This window comes from Ciconia boyciana, chromosome 6 (assembly GCF_034638445.1).
Source record: "Ciconia boyciana chromosome 6, ASM3463844v1, whole genome shotgun sequence".
Lineage (NCBI taxonomy): Eukaryota > Metazoa > Chordata > Aves > Ciconiiformes > Ciconiidae > Ciconia > Ciconia boyciana.
Window position 1 is genome coordinate 5,863,357 of NC_132939.1, and position 23,679 is coordinate 5,887,035.

At 36.3% G+C, this 23,679-nt stretch overlaps 1 protein-coding gene across 2 annotated transcripts in view; it reads left to right on the top strand.

Annotated features, from left to right (window-relative positions):
* Nucleotides 1-18,755, top strand: part of SLC17A6 (solute carrier family 17 member 6) — a 32,298-nt gene extending 13,543 nt beyond the window's left edge. For both annotated transcript variants that reach the window (XM_072864818.1, XM_072864820.1), the window contains 9 exons: nucleotides 7,684-7,798; nucleotides 9,472-9,559; nucleotides 9,661-9,747; nucleotides 10,664-10,806; nucleotides 13,245-13,394; nucleotides 15,543-15,675; nucleotides 16,393-16,503; nucleotides 17,942-18,069; nucleotides 18,423-18,755. In XM_072864818.1, the coding sequence (XP_072720919.1) occupies nucleotides 7,684-7,798; nucleotides 9,472-9,559; nucleotides 9,661-9,747; nucleotides 10,664-10,806; nucleotides 13,245-13,394; nucleotides 15,543-15,675; nucleotides 16,393-16,503; nucleotides 17,942-18,069; nucleotides 18,423-18,755 (1,288 nt within the window). The remainder of the gene's footprint in view (nucleotides 1-7,683; nucleotides 7,799-9,471; nucleotides 9,560-9,660; nucleotides 9,748-10,663; nucleotides 10,807-13,244; nucleotides 13,395-15,542; nucleotides 15,676-16,392; nucleotides 16,504-17,941; nucleotides 18,070-18,422) is intronic.
* Nucleotides 18,756-23,679: the final 4,924 nt, after the last annotated feature.

The window sequence follows — 23,679 nt, forward strand, 5'->3', positions numbered from 1 at the left end:
CTCCATGAATCCCTACTGCATGTATGATATCTCACAACCAGGGTCCCTTTCAGAGGGAAAAAGACTAATCCTCTCTGAAACAAAACCCACGTATGCTTCTGACGTAGTTAATTCCAGGCACTCTATCCAACAGGTATCCTTAATCACCTCTACCTGCTTTGATACTTCATCCCAATACAATGTGTACACCGGATTTCATGCAACAAAATGCTGTTTAGGTTGGCTGCATAGAAACACGAATGTCACAGTCACTTTGCTCTGAAGGAACCTGCATTTGCTCTGCGCAGTCCAGATACAATCAGCTGTAACATGTGGCCTGTATGTCAGAAAACACTCCGCAAAGCAGTACAGATGTAGCTTTTGAATCCAACACATAGCAGTCATCCTCCCAACCAGGTCCACAAAACATTTTAAAGTTAAAAACACAGATTATTTCTTTGATAAGTGTATTATATATCTCTAAATCAACAGAGACAGTTGAATCACAGCCTAAGCTCTCGAACTTGTCAAGGTAATTTGAATGAGATGGTCTTGGTTTGAAACATGATCTAGAAGATTACATATTTAAAGAGCAAGCCACCCTAATCTAATGAGCTAGAAGGAATGAGTCAGAATTTTATCTAGACATATATGGGTATATGTAAAACGAAACCACAGGTTTGAGAGATTCCCCAGATGAATTCAAACAGGAGAGAGAGAGGGTTGGTAGGGTGATCAAATGAATGAAGAGTAAAGAAGACGAGGTGAAGAGGGCCTGGCTTGCTTAGCGATGCAAAAGAAAGAAGATAGGATTGCTATTGGGGTAAACTGCAGAGATTAAAACCGCTAAAATAAAGCGGCATGGGTACAAGATATCTACTGGATGTAGGAAGTAACAAGCTGGAAAGGCCTCCAAAATAAGTAGGGCAAATGCTAATTACTTCTGAGATGGAACCTGATCTGCTTATGAAAGGGTGGTGTAATGCACTTGCTGGTAAGAGCAATGATCAGAATTTAATGACCCAGGAGTCTTTTACATTCAGCATCAATTGCAATGATGCTGTCATCCAACAGTGCCCAAGTTCTTCATAAAATACACACTGACATATCAAAAAAAGGTCTGTGAACAGGCAATGGAAGGCGCAGCCTGAAAACTATTTAGGGTCTTGGTTTGACCTGTATGAGTCAGTGGCATTAGTGGGGCTTGGAGAAGGCAACAGGCTAATGGGACTGTGTTACTGATACACATTGACTTAGTCTCTGCATGGCTTTTCACTCTGGTGCTTGATCCAGTCTTTGTATGGTCTGTTTTGCTAAAAGACTTTGTGAATATTTTGGGATTTATTTATCTTCAAAGCTGTCACATCAAACCATAGCAAATTAAGGTTATCAAAATGTTCATGTTCTTTATCAAAGTCTTAGAAGGCTCTCATCACACCTGATAGGGGTAGAGATACACTTTGTAAGAAGGGAAGTGTTAACTGGCAGCTAAACCCCTGAAATTTCTACATATTCAGTCACTGCACAACTCAAAGAAAAAAACCCACTTAAAAAGGATGATCACAAATTGTCTTTGCTAGCAACAGTTGCAGAAGGAAGGATTCTGAAAAACTGCTGCATGCCTACAAGCATTCCAGCTACCTCCTGTCCTGTTTCTCCCTAGACATTATGTTTTACTCAAAAAATTAAGCATTTAATCCAGCATTCAGCCTTGCAGTTCCTCTCAGACAAGAAATTCTTTGGGTTGTATAAAAATATAACATAATCAGTTCTAGGTTGTGTTGTTGGCCTTTTGCAGGAGAAGGTGTGTCAAAGATGAATGATAGTAGGTAGAATCAGAGCAAAAGATAACAAATTCTAGAAATCTTAAGCTGACAGAACAGTTTAAAAAGTCACTTTGCGTGATACATGTTCAGCTGCTCAGAGCTGCTGCTGCTCTGGGACTCTCCCAAACAAGCACTGTTCAAGAAAGAACACCAAAGGATAGTCAAGACCCAGTTTATTTTTAATATATATTTGATAAAATAAGTCTTTGTTCAATATATTTTATATGTTTTCTGTACGGAAAAGGAATGGCAATAACCAGCTCACCAACTTGAATCCAAATAAATTTCATTTTTTTTAATGACAGAATTTTCATCTCATCTTTAAACTAGGTTGGGAAAACTTTGCAAGGAAAACTCATGTTTTCACTCCTCTAGTTTCCACCCTTACCTAACAGAGGACTCTCATCTAAGCCTAGGAAAAATAAATAAAGTATTTGTTCAATACAGATACTTTACCCAATGAAAATAATGTCATCTATAATATGATCAGTATTACTGTAAAATTGTCAAGTGCAGAGGTTGTATGTCCAAGAAAAGAACATGGGCTACATTTTCCATAGGTTCCTGTTCACGGTCAGAATAAACCACCTTATAATATTTTGATTTAATTTATTGTAGCAGTGTGAAATGCTTTCATACACACCCCCCATGATTCCCTAGAAAACTAACAAAATAATCAAACTTTCCTATTCCGTAGATAGGTCTTCCAAGAAATGATGATTGTGGCTTTTTGGAGCTGAAAACTCTTCAGTTACAGTCCTGAATGAATTTTCCATCGAAGCCATTGAAAACTTCTTTAGGTTTTCATGAAGAGTGATGTGAAACCTATGCCTTCATAGTTCTCAGTGTAAATCTATTAAAATATCTGCAATCTTGTTTTGTAGTTGTCAGTGACCAACACTTACTATTCTTTAATTATTTTGGATTTTAATGCAATGGCATTCATAATTCATTGATACAGCATATATTTAAGCATCTTAAACCTACGGAATTTTCTCTTTTAAATAAATAAAAAAAATGTTGTTTAGAACATACAGAGTTACTCTTTGATTTTTATTTTTTTTAAAGGATAAACTTTAGTGAAGGTACTTCATATGCTTTAGAACAGACGTATTATTTGGTTTCCATAACAGTTTGGTTTTCATAAAGTTGGACCACTTATTCAGAGAATGGAGACATAGATAATTGTGCACTTGATCAATTATATTAAAAAATGACATAAATAGAAATATACGGGATTCAGACAGCTGAGGAATTGGCTCCTCCCCACACACATATGAAAGGGGTTTTAGCTTTATGGAGTCATTGTAGCAATTTTCATTCCCAGTCATTGGGGTCAAAGGATGCTTCCAACCAGGACCCCTTACTTTCAGATATCATACGTGTAACCCAATCCGTCACCCATCTGGCATTCAGCATTTGGCATGCATCTGTGCTCCCAGTGTTCTCAGCTCACTTTCTGAGTTGGCACTTCTTCCAGCTGAGTAACAGTATCTATAACGCACTTCCATGCAGAATGCTCACATAATACGAATTGCCTGGAAAAGGTAGATGAGAGTAGTGGGGCTGCACAGATGCAGAGATTGTAAATCCAGAGATGAAAATAAATACATTTCTTTCTCTTTAGTTTGTCCCCAAAGAGAAAAATGAGCCAATTGGCTTGAAACCCAAAAAGATTAATTCCCCCTGCAACCTCATTCCATTCTAAGCATTTTTCCTGAATTGTCAGAGTCATTTCCTTCCTCTGCTCCCATCCCAAATGTCTCTTAGTCAAATATGATTTTGCTATTATTACTACTTGTATTACAGGAGGACTAAGTCACAGCTCATGACCTTCATATAATGTCAATGTCAGTAAAACACTGAGGATCAGTGTTAGATTCTGTCTTTTGGGACTGAGTCTACCGAGTCTAGAAATAGAAATAGATAAGCAAAGCATAATTCTTTGTTTCAGAGCTTATTCTGGTCACTTATGAGGACCAGGATTTACCTTTTTTTCCTCTCCTTGACATACTACTACTGTATTTATTCTTTTGTCTTCTTCTGTATATGGTTATTTTCTTCTATATATAGTTAGACAGTTGCTGATTTGGGGTCAGAAAGGAATTTTCCCCTAAGCCTTAGGGACTGCTGAAGGCATGTCAGGGCATTTTAATTCCCTCCTAATGCCGGGGCCGAGAATGATGGCAATGTCATTGTCCTCTCCTGCTCTGTCTCTGAGGCATACTGTAGTTTTCCCAGAGTTTACCTTCAATCTGCTAAAGCTCTTCATTTGTGCCATGGCATTGAAAGATGTTTTGTGGGGTTTGGAGTGTGCCCAGCATGAAATAGATGTTCAGGGATACCTCTGAATGAAAATTCAAGAGCACAGCTACATGGAATTCCTAGGCTGAGCTCAACCCAAGGGGCACCATGCAGCAAGACTTGGCTGACTGTAAGAGACGTGAACTCTAGTGGTGTTTGTGCATGAGGCATAAAGCTTTCTCCACAAGCCCATGCCGCTATAGAAGGCATGGCCAAAGAAATGCACAACAGGGCATGGCAGCTTTAAGACTGTGAATCCCATAAGGGCCACACCTATCCATTCAAGATGATATCAGCATATCAAGAGGACAAACAGATACATGTATAAAAAATGCAGTGGGGTGTGGGATAGGAATGACCGCTCCTAAACAGGCTGAAAATCTTATTTTAAACAGAGAACCATGTCTGTCTGAGAACGAACATAATCCATCTTCAGTTGCAATAAATACAACTATGAAACCCCACATACTGTCGATTTGCCATGGAAACATAAGGATCTTAAAGAAAAACATGGTTTCTAACCCATGTTTGGAGTTGATATTGCAGCAAAATTAAGCAAATGAGAGTTCTTTGAGAAGCAGAAATGAAACTAAAGAGCATAACAGATCATAAAATCACTTCGCTTAATAAACATAACAAAAAGGTAAGCACAAAAAAAGAACACCACAATTTTGAGGTTTGATGTGTGGGTCAGTAAAATGCCTTAGAAATGCCTTAGAACAATCAGAATGTTCCATTTCCCAATTAAATATATTAGAATGTGAGCAGCATTCAAATATATTTAGATTTATTGCAGCTGAAAATCACTCGTATTTGATCTAAATCATAACAAATGTAGTTAGCTGAGATATTTAAAACAATAAAACAATAAGTTTGTACAAAAACCAGAACTATATCACAATACTCTGTTAGGAAGAAGAATTTAGTATTTATGGAGGTGAAATAAATGTAACAAGACAAAAGCGCACAAAGGAGAAATACTGATTATATTTATGGATGTGCATTGACAGATGCAAAGCAAATGTAGGAAGATGTATTTGCTCTTGACTAAGAGTTATAGACGAAACCGACTCACTAAAATAGGCATGCACTAAATTCATGGTACCGTTTTTAATATGCATTCAAGAAAAAGGATAAAAAAAGCCATGTCTGACAAGAATCATAATTTAACTCAAATTTATTCTACCCTTAAATCCATGGATTTTGGGGGGAACAATTGATCTGTTTTTGAGAAGGCTGTTCCGATAAAGCATAGTTCTGAGAGAGAATTGACTTACAAGTGACATTGTGGAATTATTTCATTATCTGCTCCTCAATGTAACTAAATATTCACTGGTACTTGTGTGTCTAAATACAGGCAAGATTTTCATTTGGAAGATGCATGTCTCTGATCATTCCTTAAATTACATTTTCCTTTCTCTTCTAGAAGGAACAGACTCAAGGAAACAGCTTCTCTTTAGTGAACATGAGAACAAAGGCAATTCTGGGAAACAGCTTTCAGTTGTGGCAAAGAGAAGCTGATTTCAGTTACAGAACTGAAAAACTGGAGTAAATTTCCTCAAAGAAACAGTTACATACCAGAACAATTTTGCAAATCTCATCCTTAGAAAGGGATGGCATTTTTAAAATATTCTATCTTAGCACGATTTTAACAGGAATAGTGATTTAGAAAGACTTGCACTGATTCACACTAGCTAAGAATCTGCTCCATCAAGTCTATGCACAATCACAAATTTAAAACTGTATTGCTGCATTGGACATTTAGCTAAATATCTATTCAGAAAAGAAACAGGAAAGGCTACAAACCAAACAGTCCTTTCTTCCTGCTTACAAGCAAATAAGGATTTTCTTGACGAACCTTTAGAACAGTTACAGTTTACTGCTCTTCAAAAATTGCTAACAGGAACATCTAACTTTCTAAAAGAATTTGTAAAAATCACAAGCAAAGCTCCTATGAGTCCCAAATGATTCTCATTAATAAATAAAATAAAAAAGCAAATTAAAACCAAGACACCATTGTGGTTTATGTGAACATATGGGGGGTATTAAAATGTAAGGAAATGAACTGCACGTACTTTTGGAGTAGGAACTTACACTTTAAGAGTAAAGACAGAATTCAGGCCAAAATAGTTCACACAGTGCGACACAAACACATGCACCAGCCAGTCGCAGTAAATGTATTGAACATTCTGCCAAACAAAGCCAGAAATGTGCTGCACAGCTAGCTAGATATTGTTTAACACGAGATGGGGATCACAGGGAACACAATGAGGAGACCAGATTTAGAGCTATTTAACAAAGCTTCCTTACCATGCCAAGAAACTTTTTTTCTGCTGCCCTTTAATATTTGTCAAATAGAAGTGGAGTATACTCAGTTTGCTATTTAAAGATTCGTATCAGACTGTAATTCTAAATAGAGAATGTGAAACATAGATGTCTTTGGGAAGAATTTTCACTTGAAATTTATCGCTGCTTCCTGCTTCTTTAGCCCAAGGTCTGTTTTTCGCTAACTTATGGCACTGTACCAATTTTTGAAGAACACATGCTAAGGTTAAAGGTTTCTGTCAAATCAGTTCCACATCAGATACCGTGATGTCATATGTTAAGACATCTCCAGGATTTATCTTAGCATTACATAGTTTTGTATAAAGAAAGCGGCCAGTCATTGCTACTGGCTTCATCCCTTTGCATAGTTCCACTGAAAGGAAAATGGGGGAAAAAAAGGATTATTTCCACAATAAAGGAATGAATGAACATGAAAAAAATATGTAGTAATGCTGGAGAAAAGGCTTCCTCCTACGAGGGGCAGATATTAATTGAATTAAATTAAAATTCAGTCAAAGCAGTGGAATTTTGAAAATGAATCATCACTTCACACATTTATCTAGACCTTGTAATGTGCCTTATTTGCAGCAATTCCTAGGATGTTGTTGGAGTAAAAATCAGCAATATTCAATGAGTAGCCTCTGAAAAACCAGCAGAAAGAATGATCTGTTTTCTATGGATATGTGTTTCCAGATTGATTAACTCTTGTGCCTAAGAAAATCCCAGCTCTGTTTGAAATTCTTCCTGCTGCTTTGGCATTTATAAAGGTGGATTCTCTTCTGCTTCATAAGTAGTGAATGCATGGTGCCACTTTCTTACAATTAAAGCAGTAACGAGAATCTCTCTTTTACTTGGCCACCTGTTTTAGCAAACCATTTGGATACCTAATTTCTAATTTCTCTAGAGGCTGGTGAATTTAATCAGACTTGGTTGAAATAGGTGTGAAACTTAAAGGATAGAGTGGGGATTTATAGGCAGAGTAAGACCTATACCTGTGATTGCATAAGATGTATTTCCTTAGGAAATTATGCTAAATAGATATATGTGTGCATGTTTGGTCTGGGTCTTATCAGACAGGTTATTGCACTAGATGGAAGTAGACACTAATCCAGTCCAGCAGTTAGTATATTCCCTACATAAAGAACATATGTTTAAATGCATCTATATTGATATGTGACCATATGTGGAATAAGTCAATTGGAACAACACCAGAGTTACTTCCTTTCCTTTTTTTTTTGCACCTTTGCAGAGTATTTGGTGCTGCTATACTGCTGACATCCTCCCTCAACATGCTAATACCGTCTGCAGCCAGGGTGCACTACGGGTGTGTCATCTTTGTTAGGATCTTGCAGGGCCTTGTAGAGGTATGGAAAAATTATAAAATAACCAGTAAATGTGATAGATGCTTGTTAGCTTTTAATTAGCAATTGTAACTTTTCAGGGGAAAATAAAAATTGCTTTCAGTTTATTACTGATTTTTGGTATAATGGATTTCAATGTATGAATTACAGCTATTTGATTTTCCTTCATCTATAAAATTACATAGCAAAGTTTTCCCTTGCTGAGAAGCCAGTGAGATATGTATTTAACACTGCAGTTCCACTGAAATCCTGTACTGCACAGGGCTTATACTGGTGCTATTCTCGAGAGTTATTTGCTGTCCAGCCTCACAGATTAAATCTAAGAATTAAGCTTCTATCACAGGCCCTGACCATGCTCTTGTTGGTATGAAGGAGAGATTTACCATGATTTAAGAGAGAAAAAAATTGAGCCTGCCTTCTAAATTTATTTGGGTTTTTTTGTTTCTTTACTGAAAGGCAGATTTTTAAGCCTGTGATAGCTAGTTCTTTGCTCCTCAGGGCCACACACTTCTGTTGCGGGAGCTGATTTTAACTCATGCACTTTATTGTATATAAAGACTCCAAAAGAGGGTGCAGAGTGTGCCTGAAAGTTAGGTAACCATCAATCAAGTTCTTAACATATACATGTATAAATATGGATCCATTCCTGAAAAGTGATCTGCAGGTACAGAGGTGTGCTTGACTGCAAAGAGGAGAGGAACAGAAGCAAGTGGGTAGTTACAAAATAAAAGAGCTATTTTAGACCCACTCATTTCTGTGATACTGTTCAAAGGAACTGTGAATGAAAAACATCTCAAACAGGACTGTTTGAAGAAGGTTTACAATAAATCATGACAATTTTAAGACTATGTCTTTATATTCTTTTGAAAAATTAACAAAAGACTGAAATTAACATGCAATTGGTTATAGGATCTTCTTTCAAAACAGAAGAATGTATTTTACAACTTTTCTTGTATATTTCATATTAAATTTTCTAAAATTTCAACACTGCAAGATGCCATGATTTCTGTGTAATTTTGCTATCATTAAGTTAAAGGCTGGTTTTGAAGAGAGACCTAAAAATAACTCGTTTAAAATCAAACCAACTAATATCAGCCAATTATTTGCTTTAAGTGCTCAAGAAGGTTCATTAAAGACAAAGGTGGTGAAAAACTTCTCTCTTAACATTATATTTTTAAGCTCTTATTGATCTTATTTTCTAGTTTTAGAGCAGTGGAACAGTAATCTGTATCTCCTGAACTATACTTTACATGTTAGATCAAAAAATGTTAGAAGGCCACCAAAGCTGAGGGTTGGAGAAATGAGCCCAGCATTAGAAAGACTCCAGAGGGTCTGTGTTTTCATCCTTCCTTTGGCTCTGGTACTTGTGCATTAAGATTCTTTCTTTTTAATTCTTTGCAGTTCTTTCCTGGAAGGGGAAGGGGGATCAAGAGGAAATAATTATATTTTATATCTGTTTCATAAGGCCTCTTTAATGATTTGGAGCGATATACAAAACCCATTTCAACTTTAATAGAAATCGACGTTTTTCTATGGCTGTGCTCAGACTTGACTACAGAAATGCAAAGCATTCTCAACTTCTTGTTTGTAGCAATTAAAAACAAATAAATCATGCAAAGACAATGAACTGAGTGACTGATCAGCATTAGCTAACTTGTGACACACTCATTCCCCAGGGGGTCACCTATCCTGCCTGCCACGGTATTTGGAGCAAGTGGGCCCCCCCATTAGAAAGAAGTAGGTTAGCGACCACTTCCTTTTGTGGTAAGTATCTTTCTGGATTTGTCTGTCTTTCATTTGTAACATAAAAGTATTTTGAGACTGAATTTTTCTCCCTTTTCATCCACACTTGTCTTGTTTTGTAGGTTCCTATGCAGGAGCTGTTATTGCAATGCCTTTAGCTGGAATTCTAGTGCAATATACTGGGTGGTCTTCTGTGTTCTATGTGTATGGTATGCATTTTTGCCCATCTCACTCCAATATTGTATGACCCTTACTCTACCCTTTCTAAAAATGTAAAAGGTACTGTTAAGAGGCCAAAAAAAAAGAGAAGTGGCTCTGTAAAGCTAAAAATACTGTCTAGAGAAAAGGACAATGAAAGAACAGAATTTAAAGGAAAGAGTAAGAAAGCAACATTATTAAATAAGAAAAGAAGCTAGTTCATGGTGAAACCTTCATCACTTCTACCACAAGCAGTGCAAACTGCTATGCAGATCTATAGAATCTCAGATCATGTAACGTCACTCTTTCATTTATACAACTGTAAGTTTAGAGTACCTGCCCTGAATAAGATGTCCTGATTTTTATCTGAAGACCTACATAACTTCATTCACACTAGTTGTGCCACCTTAACTTACACTGATGGAAAAAAATGTCCCAAAGGAGTTAATTATGCAGTGTAAAATTGATGTGAATTACGGGGAAACCTTATAGAAATTTAATAAACTACTCAGGAAGTGCATTGCTATGTTGAAAACAATGCCACAGTCTTGTATTTTGCAGGTAAAAAATTTAGTGCAGTAATCAAACAACAGTGGCTTAGAGCAGAATGGGACTTCATTTACAGTCTGGTGAAATGAAATGGAAGCTGCTTCATTGCATTACATTGTACAAATTGATGTTAAAATATCAGTGAATATTCACAGTGAAATCATTCTGTAAATGCAAAAAAGAAGACTTCACTGTGGTCCAGCTCTGCATGTATTTTGCACAAATATTGTTTGCAGGATCTGACTGTCTATTAGAATGACTCAGTAGAAGAGCAGTAACAACAATTGCCATTTAAATTTGTTATAACTATTCACAGATTTTTTCCTTGATTGCTGCTTTACTGTGCATCTTTTTAAAGTCTTTCTTTCCATTCCAAAGGGAGCTTTGGTATAGTCTGGTACATGTTTTGGCTTTTGGTTTCATATGAGAGTCCTGCAAAGCATCCTACGATCACAGATGAAGAAAGGAGATACATAGAAGAAAGCATTGGAGAGAGTGCCAACCTCCTAGGTGCAATGGAAGTAAGAATATTACTCATACACTTGCTTCCTATGACATAGTACTAAAATCCAAAACAACCCAGACAGAAATAACAAAAAAAATCAAACATCTTTCTTCTTTAAGACAGAAAAGCATGTTTCAAACAATTGAATTTTTTTGGGGATGGGGAGATCTGAAATCTGCTGATGGATTTCTGAGTGGATATTGTTTCTGCACAAAGAGAATCATAGAATCATAGAATAGTTTGGGTTGGGAGGGACCTCCAAAGATCATCTAGGCCAACTCCCCTGCAATGAGCAGGGACATCTTCAACTCAATCAGGTTGCTCAGAGCCCTGTCCAAACTGACCTTGAATGTTTCCAGGATGGGGCATCTACCACCTCTCTGGGCAACCTGTGCCAGTGTTTCACCACCCTCATTGTACAAAATGTCTTCCTTATATCTAGTGTAAATCTCCCCTCTTTTAGTTTAAAACCATTACCCTTTTCCTATCGCAACAGGCCCTGATAAAAAGTTTATCCCCATCTTTCTTATCAGCCCCCTTTAAGTACTGAAAGGCTACAATAAGGTCTCCAGTTCTTCTAGAAGATCACTCATGGAATTTATGCCTCTTTTTCTACTCCAAAGTATAAAAAAAGCCCTACAACTACATTTGAAATTGCATAGTACCTCATAGTACCTTGAGTTCAAGTGGTTAATTTCCTTCTTATATAATCCGTTCTGGAAGGTTTTCCTCCTCCTAAAAGTAAACTGGAGGAAAAGCACTACTCAGTGTCTCTTGAGGTCCTCCGAATATCAGAAGAAAAGCAAATCCTGACTATTCTATGTTTCATTTGCAAGAAAGACTGTAAGTTGCAACAGAGGATGTTAGGAGAGCCATAGGAACGTTCCCCATTCTCAGGGTAACTTTGCTGGAAACGTGCTATTAAGCCTCTCATAATCTGACTTAGTTCTGTACTGGATTAGTTCTCACAAATTGCTAAAAAACCAGCTATGAACTCAGAGAATTTTCTAGCCACTTAATAATCCTATCATGCTAAATAATAGTTCTTTTATTTCTCTAACTATTGAAAAGCTTTAAAGAAACTATCACCATGCTTACTAACTCAAGAAAGTAAAATAATTTTGGTTCTTAAGCCTCACTTCATCTGCACAAAATTTTTACACCATCCATTCCCAGTAGACCCTCACAACCACTCTTCATTATGTTTTCTAATTGGTCAGAACATTGGTTCTGGATTGAACTCAGGAATAAACCGTTTTTCTCTTAGTAAAAAACCCTTTGATCCAGATTAAATAGGGAACTGGAAATATTACAGAGTAATTTCTTTGATAGCTGACATGTTTAGGTGTTCTTGAGAGAGTGTCTGGGTTGATATTCAACAACATTCAGCAATGTTCATGGTTTCTTATACCTATGAGTTCTTTTGAAAATCTGATGTGAAATGAGATACTTCAAAGGATGTCCATATAATTCTAATTTGGGCTGGATAATTTCTGTCTGGTTTTTATTGTTGCTTTTTAATTAAGCATTTTTTGAAAGTGATTAGTTTGTATCAATAGTTCCATTGCTTCTAAAATATTTTGGCTGATATTCTTCCCATAGTATCAAGTTAGTTTTTCTGGCTGGCTTTTTGTTAATTAAGTCACACTGAATCCTTAGCTCTTACCTGTAATTTCATAGGTATACAAGGTATTGCATATATCCATCTATGGCTGTTTTTCTTTGAAAAAAAGCCAGTATTCAAATCAACAGTAGACTGAATTCAGCCTGAAACCTTGCTGAAGCAATTTTCAAACACTCATCTGGGTCTGGATCCTGTATTTGGATCAACACAGATGGGCAGAACCCTGGGCTCATGGAGAGGTGCTGGGACTCAGCAGGATTGTAGCTCTGTCCATCTGTCATTTTTTTTTCATCATGCAATTCATTTTAAAAATACAGTAAAACACACAAAAAATATATTGACCAAGCAGTTTCAGATGAGGCTTGATAAAAAAATTATTCAGAATGCTGGGGTTAAGATTTAAATGCTAAAATACATGCTTAAAATAAATCTGGATGAAATTGTGTATTTACAGTGTAAAATCTGACTGTTGCCTTAGAAACAGCAACATTGTCTTTTAAAGACATATTATTTTGGACTTAGTATGTCCATGTTTACATGACTGAGATAATGGACTTGTACATGAGTGTTGTGATACAGCTAGGTATCACTGAGTTTCTCCACTTACGCATTTTGTAGTAATTTTTACTTCCTTATGTTTTTAAACTAAATCTTGATCATCCAGACATAGATGCATGTACTTTATGATAATTGAAGTAATTGGAATTCAGATAACATAAAGCTCTGCATATATGAGCTTGTTGGAGTATAGGTAAAAATGACAGACAGAAAAAGGGAAGATAGTTGATAATGATCAAAATGGTGACTGGATCCCCCTTTCTATGTTTCAGAAATACAAAACTCCATGGAGAAAATTTTTTACATCTATGCCAGTCTATGCAATAATTGTTGCAAACTTCTGTAGAAGCTGGACTTTTTACTTGCTGCTTATTAGTCAGCCTGCTTACTTTGAGGAAGTGTTTGGATTTGAAATAAGCAAGGTATGTAAAAAGAATGTAAATCTTTTATCTTAGCTAAGTAAATATCAGAGCTACGTTTGTGATATTTATTAGGAGAAAGAAAGAAAAGTGTTCTGTATCTTTATCATGGGTTTGCAAGTCTTAAATGTTATCCCTCCCAGTTATTGGTCCCTTGACCGGCACGTGTAAGTAAAGTAACAGCAATGACAAAGGATTGGATAGGGGAAGGTGGAGGCAGGATGAGATTTAGTGATGATCTACTTGGGGCTGTATTGCAAAGAGACCTTCAGTTAAGTGCTTGAAACCAGATCATGCGTGGTATTAGAAAGGTATTGGGAAACCCATTACACTTCTGTCCCTGACACCCCAGGGGATGCAGGATCCCACCAAAGCTGTAAAGAAAGCATTGATAAGTGGTTCCATTTTTCCAGGTGCATTTTACAAAGCAGTTTTAGGAAGGATAGTACAATTTATCACCTTTCTACATCCCCCTTTAATGTGGTGAGAACTGCTCCCCCTTTTTCACTTAGGAAGTAAAAGAGATGGTTGCAAAATACGAGACATAGGGATGATCTAAAGTTCCACATAGTTCATATGAATTTTGGATCAGACTTGTAATGTAAATATGGAGACATGCAAACAAGCCTTCAGAGTGTATAGTAAGCTTTCTACTAATACAGATTTCCTTCTTGTGAAAGTGACGGGGGCTTGTGCTTTTGAGAGACCTGTATTCTGTTGATATTGTTCCATGAGGTATTGCCACCCTAAATTGTGGTGTAAGTGACAATTAGATGAGTAGCTTCCAGAGTGTTGCCGTATTATGGAGTATTGTCAAAATTATGTAATGCCACCCTGCATTTGAAGATGGGCTTCCATCTTTAGCTGGAGTTATTTTAAGAAGCTTTGCTATGCTTGAAACATCATTTGTTATGCGTGCAATAAGAATGGTCACATCTTATAGAACTAATGGGATAATTTCATTCTAGAAGATTTTTCTTAGAGTGCATTCAAAGAAATGCGGAGCTTGTAAACAATGACAGGAAAGTCAGTTTACACCTGCTGTGGCTATGGATGCTCATAAATGGTTATCATTTAGTCAGGAACACCTCAAAGCAGTAACTGCAATACCATAGTTAATATGTGGCTTATTGGGAGAAACATCTATTAACACGAAGGTAGCTGTCACAACATAGTTGCCACATATATAAGCTGCAGTGAAATACACAATTTCCCAACTTTAATTGAAGAATAGAGAAAACTTGTTTTCTTTTTGTTCTCACGGAGTCTGTCTGCTGTGCACAGTGATGTAACTCGTCAGACATCAGGCCAGACTGATACACTGTTCAGATAGGAATTACGCAAAAGACCCTGGGCATAAACATATGTTCAGATATACACAATAATCAGAATTCCCCATTAGAACAAAATCCCATGCATACAAAAACAAAGTACCTGCAAGGCAGTTATGTTAACAGGAGATAGCAGGTGGCAGTTCGTGCCACACTCACTTCGAAGCAATGGTCTTCTAATATATTATTATTATCTTTTGGGACAGTCATCACAAAATTACTATGTCTTACTTTGCTAGTATGTACAGGATTTGGAATATTGTCAATGGATGTTTAGTATGTTATCTTTCACTGTGTACAGAGTTTCCCAGACATACCCTTTGCCTGCATGAAATTTGAAGCTTGAGGGATGGCCAGAAATCAAAGGCAAATGGCCATTGTGCACGGGAGGATGATCCACAGAGAATATGCCTAAACACATTAGGTTTGCTGGGCAATGCTACGCCAAATGTATCACCCACAGAAATGTAGCAATTCAGTTTGACACATTTGATTATAAATTTTCTGAAAAGAAAAGGCAGAGGGACTATGTCAGGGGAAAAAAAGCCATTGGCTTAAATATAAACTGTGAAAACAATCTGTAAACAAAAAGTGTCACGGCATCAGAGATTCTTAAAAACTCTGGCTGTCCTTCATAAAATATGAAGACAACTTAAGATCACCAGTTTTGTTCATTTAATAAACCAAGTTAAGATTTTTAGTTTTAGCACATAGTCTGAAATTGAAGAGAAACAATTAATGAGTTGCTGAATGCTTCAGAAAATGAAGAAACAATATTTTCTTATGGTTTATACTCTGCTGCTTCTAATGATTATTTTAGGTGGGTATCTTATCTGCTGTGCCGCATTTAGTGATGACAATTATTGTTCCTATTGGGGGACAAATTGCAGACTTTTTAAGAAGCAGGCAGATTCTTTCAACCACTACTGTGAGAAAGATAATGAACTGTGGAGGTAAGTCTTCCTATTTTATTAAAAAGCTTCTTGTACAGATTCAATGTCCATATAGTATGCTGTATACAGTAAACAAACAAACCATGGTTTTATGCACTTATGAATCAATACTTTGTGCATTTTTTGTGTATTACAGATGTGGTTACTAAACAAAAGTAAATACAGTTTTTCCTATTCCCAGTTTCTGTATACATGCTTGGTATTTGAAAAAGCATTTAAGGTGTTAAAGAAACAGATGAGCTTTTGGGGGGTAATTTGCCTACCCTTAGCTACTTACTGAATCTAAGCTCCTCATCTAAACACCCTGTGCACCAAGAGAGCCCAGACAACTACCTGAGATTACATATCTGACTTCTGAGAGGTTAAAGTCAACATGAGCTGAATCCTGGCTGTGATAAGGGTTGCAAAATGCATAAGCAGGTTAAGTGTATATTCCCATTAGGGCTGGCTGGAATGACCTAATCAAATCACAAGTATTTATTTTCATCTTAAAATTGTCAGGAAGTAACAATAAATTAGCATACAAAGAATAAAATGAGGATTATTTGAGATAGCAAGAACATGTGTTTTTTAGGGATGAAAGAAATACCTGATTATATTCCACTCTGAGGTAATGTTATGCCTCTGTCTTCCTATGAAATATTACCATATCCTAAGGCCTGCAATATTTGAGAGGGAATTCAATCTGATGCCTGGTTTTCTTTATGATTTCCCCAGGTTTTGGTATGGAAGCAACTCTTCTTCTTGTGGTGGGATATTCTCACAGTAAAGGAGTGGCTATTTCATTCTTAGTGCTTGCTGTAGGCTTTAGTGGATTTGCCATATCTGGTAAGATTATATTACTGTTATTAGTAAATTATTTTATCTTAAGAGATAGAATATCTCATTTGGTTTTTATTCATTGACAGTAATTTAAACAAACCTCGGAATTCCAAATGACGTTATTTATGATAGTTACAAAGGAAAGTACAATCAGTACCACAACTTCTATATTAGATTATTTTTGTTGAAATACTTCGATCTTTTCCATATTAATTGCAGCAAATTAGACTTTCTTTTCAGTAAGGTGCTAATATACACCATAGGTTTTTCCTGAAATCAAACATATAACACAAATGGACTGATATTATACAATGATACTTAAATTTACACGTCTTTGTTTAAGTATAGGCCTTTTACTATTTTTTCCACTGTATATTAGTTAATGCTTTGTTACTGTTGCATTTTTTAATTACTTTGGGGCCTAATTACTAGTAATTTTTTTCTGATTTCAAATGCAGCTCTTCCCCTTTCCTGCTGATATATCACCTCTTTGCCTTTGCCTTTCCCAAACACAAGTCACCTGGCCTTCCCCTGTTTTCCCACTGTGATCTTCGTATCCTCTCCCATGCTGGTTCCTTATGTCTAAAACAGGCTCTCTTTTCTTTTGTGCCAAACACCTAAACTCTCCTTAAGCAAATCTGTCCTTAATCTCACATATTCTACAAGGTATCATGCCTGTTTTGTACAACTTGAAAAGTGTATTGCACTTTCTCTAACAGTTATCTATATCATACTGCCTGCCTTTTGCCTTCTATTATCTTTCTGTATCCAAAGATTTGGTTTCTGTTTTCACTTACTTAAGTGCTTATTTTGGGGACAATGAGTTCTGTCACTTCAGAGAAGCATGTGTTTTTTCTACGATTATTTAAATAGTTACTGCATAAATCTGAACAGGATTAAGCTGCTGGAAGTGCAAGAGAACAAACAAATATTTATAGAAATAACTAAGAAATCATTTATACATACTGTCTTTTTACTCCCTTCATTTTACCACTCAAGAACAGAAGGGAACTCCCTTCTGCTGGTCTGTGTGACAAAAAGAAAAATGCGGGCAATAGAAAAGCAGTACAAGCCAGGAGAAGAAATGGCATGTTATTTACAGCACGAAACACTCACAAATGACACTGTGAAAATATGAACTTTCTCCCTGCCTAAATATCTTCTGGGTTCTCTACTCCACACAGTCACTACTGGGATTTTTTTTTAAACTGCAATTTTGGGAAGAAAATACATTTGGTATCCTTTTATAATATATTTTAAAAGAAAAAGAAAACCCAGAGTCTCTCTAGGAATATTTAACCGTTATAAGCCTTCTAGAGAAAAAGAAATGCAATTAAAGAGCCCAGATATGTCATAGTAAAATTGTCAAGTGATAGCATTACTTTTCAGAACTGAAGTAATGCTCTGCTTTTGGTATGAATGTTTGTTGACCTTTGTATTGCAGGATTCAATGTCAACCATTTAGACATTGCCCCGAGGTATGCCAGCATCTTAATGGGGATTTCTAATGGAGTCGGGACCTTGTCTGGAATGGTTTGCCCTATAATTGTCGGAGCAATGACAAAGAACAAGGTAAATGGCAATATGGTTTTCAAATCTTCCAGTTTAATACCCTTGGTTTCAAAAAAAAGACCTTTCCGTAGTACAAGTTGCCAGAATATCCCTATTAGAGTCTGGGACCTCTAGGGGACAGCATCTGGGAACTTGTGAATTTGAAGCATGCTTCACTATACGTTCACAAGGTCAATGCTTTTGTAGGCTAATGAATAGTGATTTTTGAAAGGAAGAAATAATTAGAAACTGGACACTTAAATGTTTTAGTTGTGCCGACTGTCACTGCCTCAATCCCTAATTTAAATCTTTCCGCTCGGAAGAGTTAGGTAAGTCTATGCACTAGTCTAATTTAGCAAATTTATTCTTTACAGACACGTGAAGAGTGGCAGTATGTCTTCCTCATTGCTGCTTTAGTTCATTACGGAGGTGTTATATTCTATGGCATATTTGCTTCAGGAGAGAAACAACCCTGGGCAGACCCTGAACAGACGAGTGAAGAGAAATGTGGCTTTATTCATGAAGATGAACTTGCTGAAGAGACAGGGGACATTACTCAGAATTATGTAAATTATGGTACCACCAAGTCTTATGGTGCTACAACCCAGGTCAATGGTGGCTGGCCTAATGGTTGGGAGAAAAAAGAGGAATTTGTACAAGAGGAAGTACAAGACTCATACAACTACAAGGAAGGAGATTATTCATAACAAACCTAAATATTGGGTATATTTTGTAGTGTTTGTGATTAAATTCATTGTGATTGTTTGCACACAGAAATAAAATGTGGTATAAACATGTAAACACATATCAAACAGGAAGGTCTTACTGTAAAAAAAATCCATTAAAGTGCAATCTGTATGAGTTGTGACATGTCATCACTTTCATTAGGTTATATTTGTTCTATAAACATTAGAGTTTTAAGGGTTTACTGGTCAAAACTATAGAGGCAATTAGATACTTACAGTATACAAGAGCTAAAACTCATAACTAAGGATTAAAGCACAACTAAGCAACCAAGTTGGCACATCTAATGCTCTTTTTAGAAAGCCAAAATTACTTGATCATTAAAAATGCACTTATATATTTGTTACACTGTATTGAAAGAGATTGTGTTAAATACACACGTTTACTCAGTGCAATGTAGGAATTGTGTGTTTAGTCTAAGACAAGAGCTTTCTTAAAGAAGAAAGGTTGAGTCCTAGGCATTTACAGAGGATTGATCCAGTTCCTTTAATGGTAATTGTATCAAGCCTAAAGAACAAATAGGGCATATTGTATGTTTATCGTGATTACATGCTGCAGGCTACTCTGTGATGAATAAAAGAATTATTTAGGAGTTTTATACTGAATGTTTGGGCACAAATTCTTATTTCTATTCTTTACAGAATCTTATGAAATTATAGGCATTGTCATGTTCTTCCCTGCATTTATCAACTAATATAAAAAAAATATATAATGTTAAGTCTGACTTTTCATGCAGACTGTCAAATCCCTTTACCAAAAAACGAGCTTTGTTATTCTTTTCTTTGCAGTATATTCCAACTTTGTACTGGTGTCTTTAGAGAGAGAGAAAAAAACAATATAACCTAGAAAAAGATATAGTCTTTTACAAAATTCCAAAGAGAAATTTACTATGAGCAAGTAACCCTGTGAAAAAGGATGTATTTGTTTTGCAGAATATTTTGAAGCCAATAGAAGAAACAGAGAATAATTTAACCCTTATTCTTCCCTTAATAGCTTTCATATTTTTACACATCGTGCCACAGTTGTATACATAGATATAAGTTTATTGAAGATACTGTAATTACAGAAAATGTTGCTATTTTAGAAATCCCTGAAATAAAAAATGTATTTGTCTTTCGATTAAACCTAATAATAATGGACACTGAATATGAGTAACATATAAACTTACAAGAAACCAAAGTGGCAAATAACTAGTGTTGGGTTGAAAGAAGCCAACAAGCATCATGCTTGTCTTTTTAGCATAACTCAACAGTGACTGCAACATTAGTGTACCAAGCAATAAGTGCAATGCATTATGAAGTGCATAATCTTCTAGACTATATATTAACCTTCATTTAGCTTGTTGTATATATTTGGGGTTGTTGGGATTAAACCAAACGGAACCAAACTGAAGTTAGCAACACCAGACCACTTCTTAATACTCTAAAATGACAACAATGATCCATTTCTTAATTCAATCAAATGATTATTATCGTATGTAATAATCCGTTCTGGATTCTTGGTCTGTTCATTGTATTGTGCTAGTGATTGGAAACCCTGCTACCGCAATATACAACTTGAGAATTGTTTCTTCTCCTTTTTTTTAATGCAAATCATACCTTGACCTTAAGAAAAAAATATTTTGCTTTGTGCCTCAAAGTGATGTAAAATGTGACCATAGCTTTTGCTGTGTTTAATGAAAAAGATGTGGACTGTGTCACTTTTGTTGCTGCAAAAAGCGTTAATAAAATGCTCTATTTATCCTTTTATATAAAAAAGGACCATTGTAGTTTCTTGTCATTTTTTTAGATGCACTTTAATATAGGTGACTAAAATTATAGTCACTGCAGAACAAATTCTGCTGTCGACATGGAGATAATATATTATGTCCCAGCTGGGAGGTATGCTGAATACCCAGTGTCCTGCACTGTCTACTCTCTCCTCCGACCATGCACAGATGTGTGGGAGAGGCACCTCACTCTAGATTGCTGTTCCTCCTCTCATAAGGATGGCCGGAGTAGGTGTGAAAGAGAAAGGAGCAGGAGGATCAATGTGCCAGCCAATGCAGCAAAACTGGGAAAGACAGAGTGATCTGTGTTAGCTTAAAAGCTAGTGTGGATCAGCATTCTCTAAGGCAAATGAAAAGCATCACAGACTGCTGTCCTTGGAATTTGTTTTCTTTCTTGCTCCTGCAACAAGACTCCTGTAACTGAAACATAATGTTACTTTCTGTCCATCTTTGGCTAGACCCTACAGGAATCAGGGGTGACAACAAATCCTATATTAAAAGTAAGTCTTTTTCTAACAAAATTTTTACTCTTCAATAATTTTCTTGCACCAAGTAGAAGAATGGGGAAACACCAAACTGAACAAAAGGCTGCAAAACGCTAGACAGAACAGTAACAGGCCCAGCGTTTCTCAGCAATAGGCTAGTTGTCATGAGATGCTGAGTCAGGTAGCACACAAAGTTACTGCTAATTGTTCTGATGGACTGGTGTGATGTTGCGATGGAAACATCCTGAAAGATTCAAAAGTGGGATAAATAGGGTCTGTAAAAGTACTGCTGTATTTATTGTGGTCAGTGGACAGCTCAGAAAATGAAAACTAATTAACAAAATTAAAATCAATTCTTCTTAGTTTTCAGTCTAATCCTACAGGTTCTCTATCTTTTGGAATTGTTTCAAGAATTTACTTTCATTAACTGTAGGTAATTTTTTTTTTCTTATTAGCTTGACACCTTTTAATTACTTAGAACAAAGGAGAGACTTTAATCCAGGCATTAGACATTGCACTGTTCAGTCATGCACAGCTCAGTGGGAACTCAACAATTGCCTTTAAATGCTACGCCACTCTAAGATGCTCCACATTCTCTTTCTAGCTCTCTGCTTCTGCTTTGGCTCCTTTACTTACTCTTTAAATGGCAGTGCAGAGGAATCCGTTCTTCTGGGAAGGAAGAGGAGCATGACAGGTTTTAAGATTTTTACTTCTTCACAGACTCCTATTCACAGAAAAATACAGGAACCAATCATCGGGAACATGGCTGAGAAAGAAGTGGAAATGGAGAAAATAATAGGATTCTTGCAAAGGACGATTACGTGAAGACAAGCAGCAAGAGCTGGATCTGTTTTAAGGAAAAGGAGAGTCGAGGAGACTTGACCCTTCATCTAAACCCCTATATTTCTTCTCAGTAAATACATTTATGTTTCTCCCTTGATACTTCATTTTTATAAAGCAGTATTGCTGAAATATACCTCTTAAGCCTCTTCTGAACTGTGCCCTTTCTGCCCAGGGATTTCTTTTCTGCACTTAGATTCAAAGACTAGCTCTGCAGACACATGGCACTTGTATGGCGCAGTGTTCCTCTTTCGGAACTCTTAGCAGCTCAAATCATCCCCTTTATCAATCAGACTGTTCACAGTCACTTGATCATTTTGTCCTGTCACCTATTTCTGTTCTGTTCCCCTATCTGGTACTCTCTGCTCACTTACTATGTTGAAAAAAAGGAAAGGAATTGTTACTCACATTTTTATTTATCAGTTAGTTTGGTCTTTTCGGTGAAGAACAATAAGTAAAAGGAAGGGGCAGAAGCCAGGCTCCATTAAAATCGTTAGAAAAGCTTTGAGTTTAGATGGGCTAGAATATCACCTCAAATGTTCACATTTATGTCCTCAAATGATTTCATATAGATAGTATCACTCAACCAGTGACAATTTTTTGAATATTTGGATCTGCATTGGTCAGATCCCTTGTGTTAACACATACTCTTTGTTGCAGAGATAAAGCTATCATAAAATGCTCTTTGCTTTCAGAAGTGATCATGAAATTCAATGGACTGAATTTCATAAAAACACTTTTCTATGGGGGAAAAGAAAGCCTCAAGGTAAAGGCTGAATAGCAGTGACAAAAGAATATCTGCAAATATGAATGAAGTCCTCTTTCAGCATGAAGCTAGGAATAGGAATGAATGTGGAAGTCAGAATAAATGTCACAGTTCAAAGCCGTAGTTAGAAAGATAACATCACAGTCTTAGTTGCTGCCTCTGAAAGATGAAATGTTTTGTTCCTTTCAGGATAAACTGTGAAGGAGTTTGAAGGCTAGTCTAAGTCTAGATTAACTACTTAACAGCAGCTGCTTTTGTACTTATTTTGAATTTGTCTGTGTTTTTTCCTTGAATAATTTTCTTTGCACTGAGAGAATTAAGAGTAAATAATCAGAAGACCTAGAATTACAGTCAGATATTTTAATTAGATATCTATGTATATCCCCTCTGATCCGGCTAATGTGTCTGACGTTGCTATTCTAGCTTCGCCTAACACTTTTTCACTCTGTTGTAATCCAAAGCATGGCAAAAAATGAAATGTATCATATATTTACATATGTACAACTACTGAAGCCTGTGTACTTAGTTACACTGAGGTCAAGTGCTTAGACACCTTCTTCCATGTTTGAGAATTAATGTTACAGAATTATTGTTGGCAAATGCCTTCTTGGCAAGGCTTTTAACATTAGAAACATATAAACCTTGCAATCTTTGCTTTAGGCGAAGCCATATTCTCTCGAATGCCATGGGTGAGGCATTAGAAAACAATACAAAATAAGATTTTGAGCAACAGTCCAACCTCTGTCAGGCTCATAAGAAAGTAAGCAGAGAATAAGTATGAAAGGCAAATGTAATGTAAAACAAAAATGTAAGGATAAGTTAGAAATTACAAGAAATAAAATGTTGTAGGAAATTTAAGGAAAAGCTTATAGAAGAGCTGCCAAATTTCCTCACTTTTACTCATGGCCATAGTGAGAAGAAAAAAACTGAATACAAAGTCCTAAATATCTGGCCCACCCTATTCTGAGTTTAAGGTATGATCAAAAGTTGGCTGAGAAGCTGATGACCATGTTCTGGGTGCACCCTAC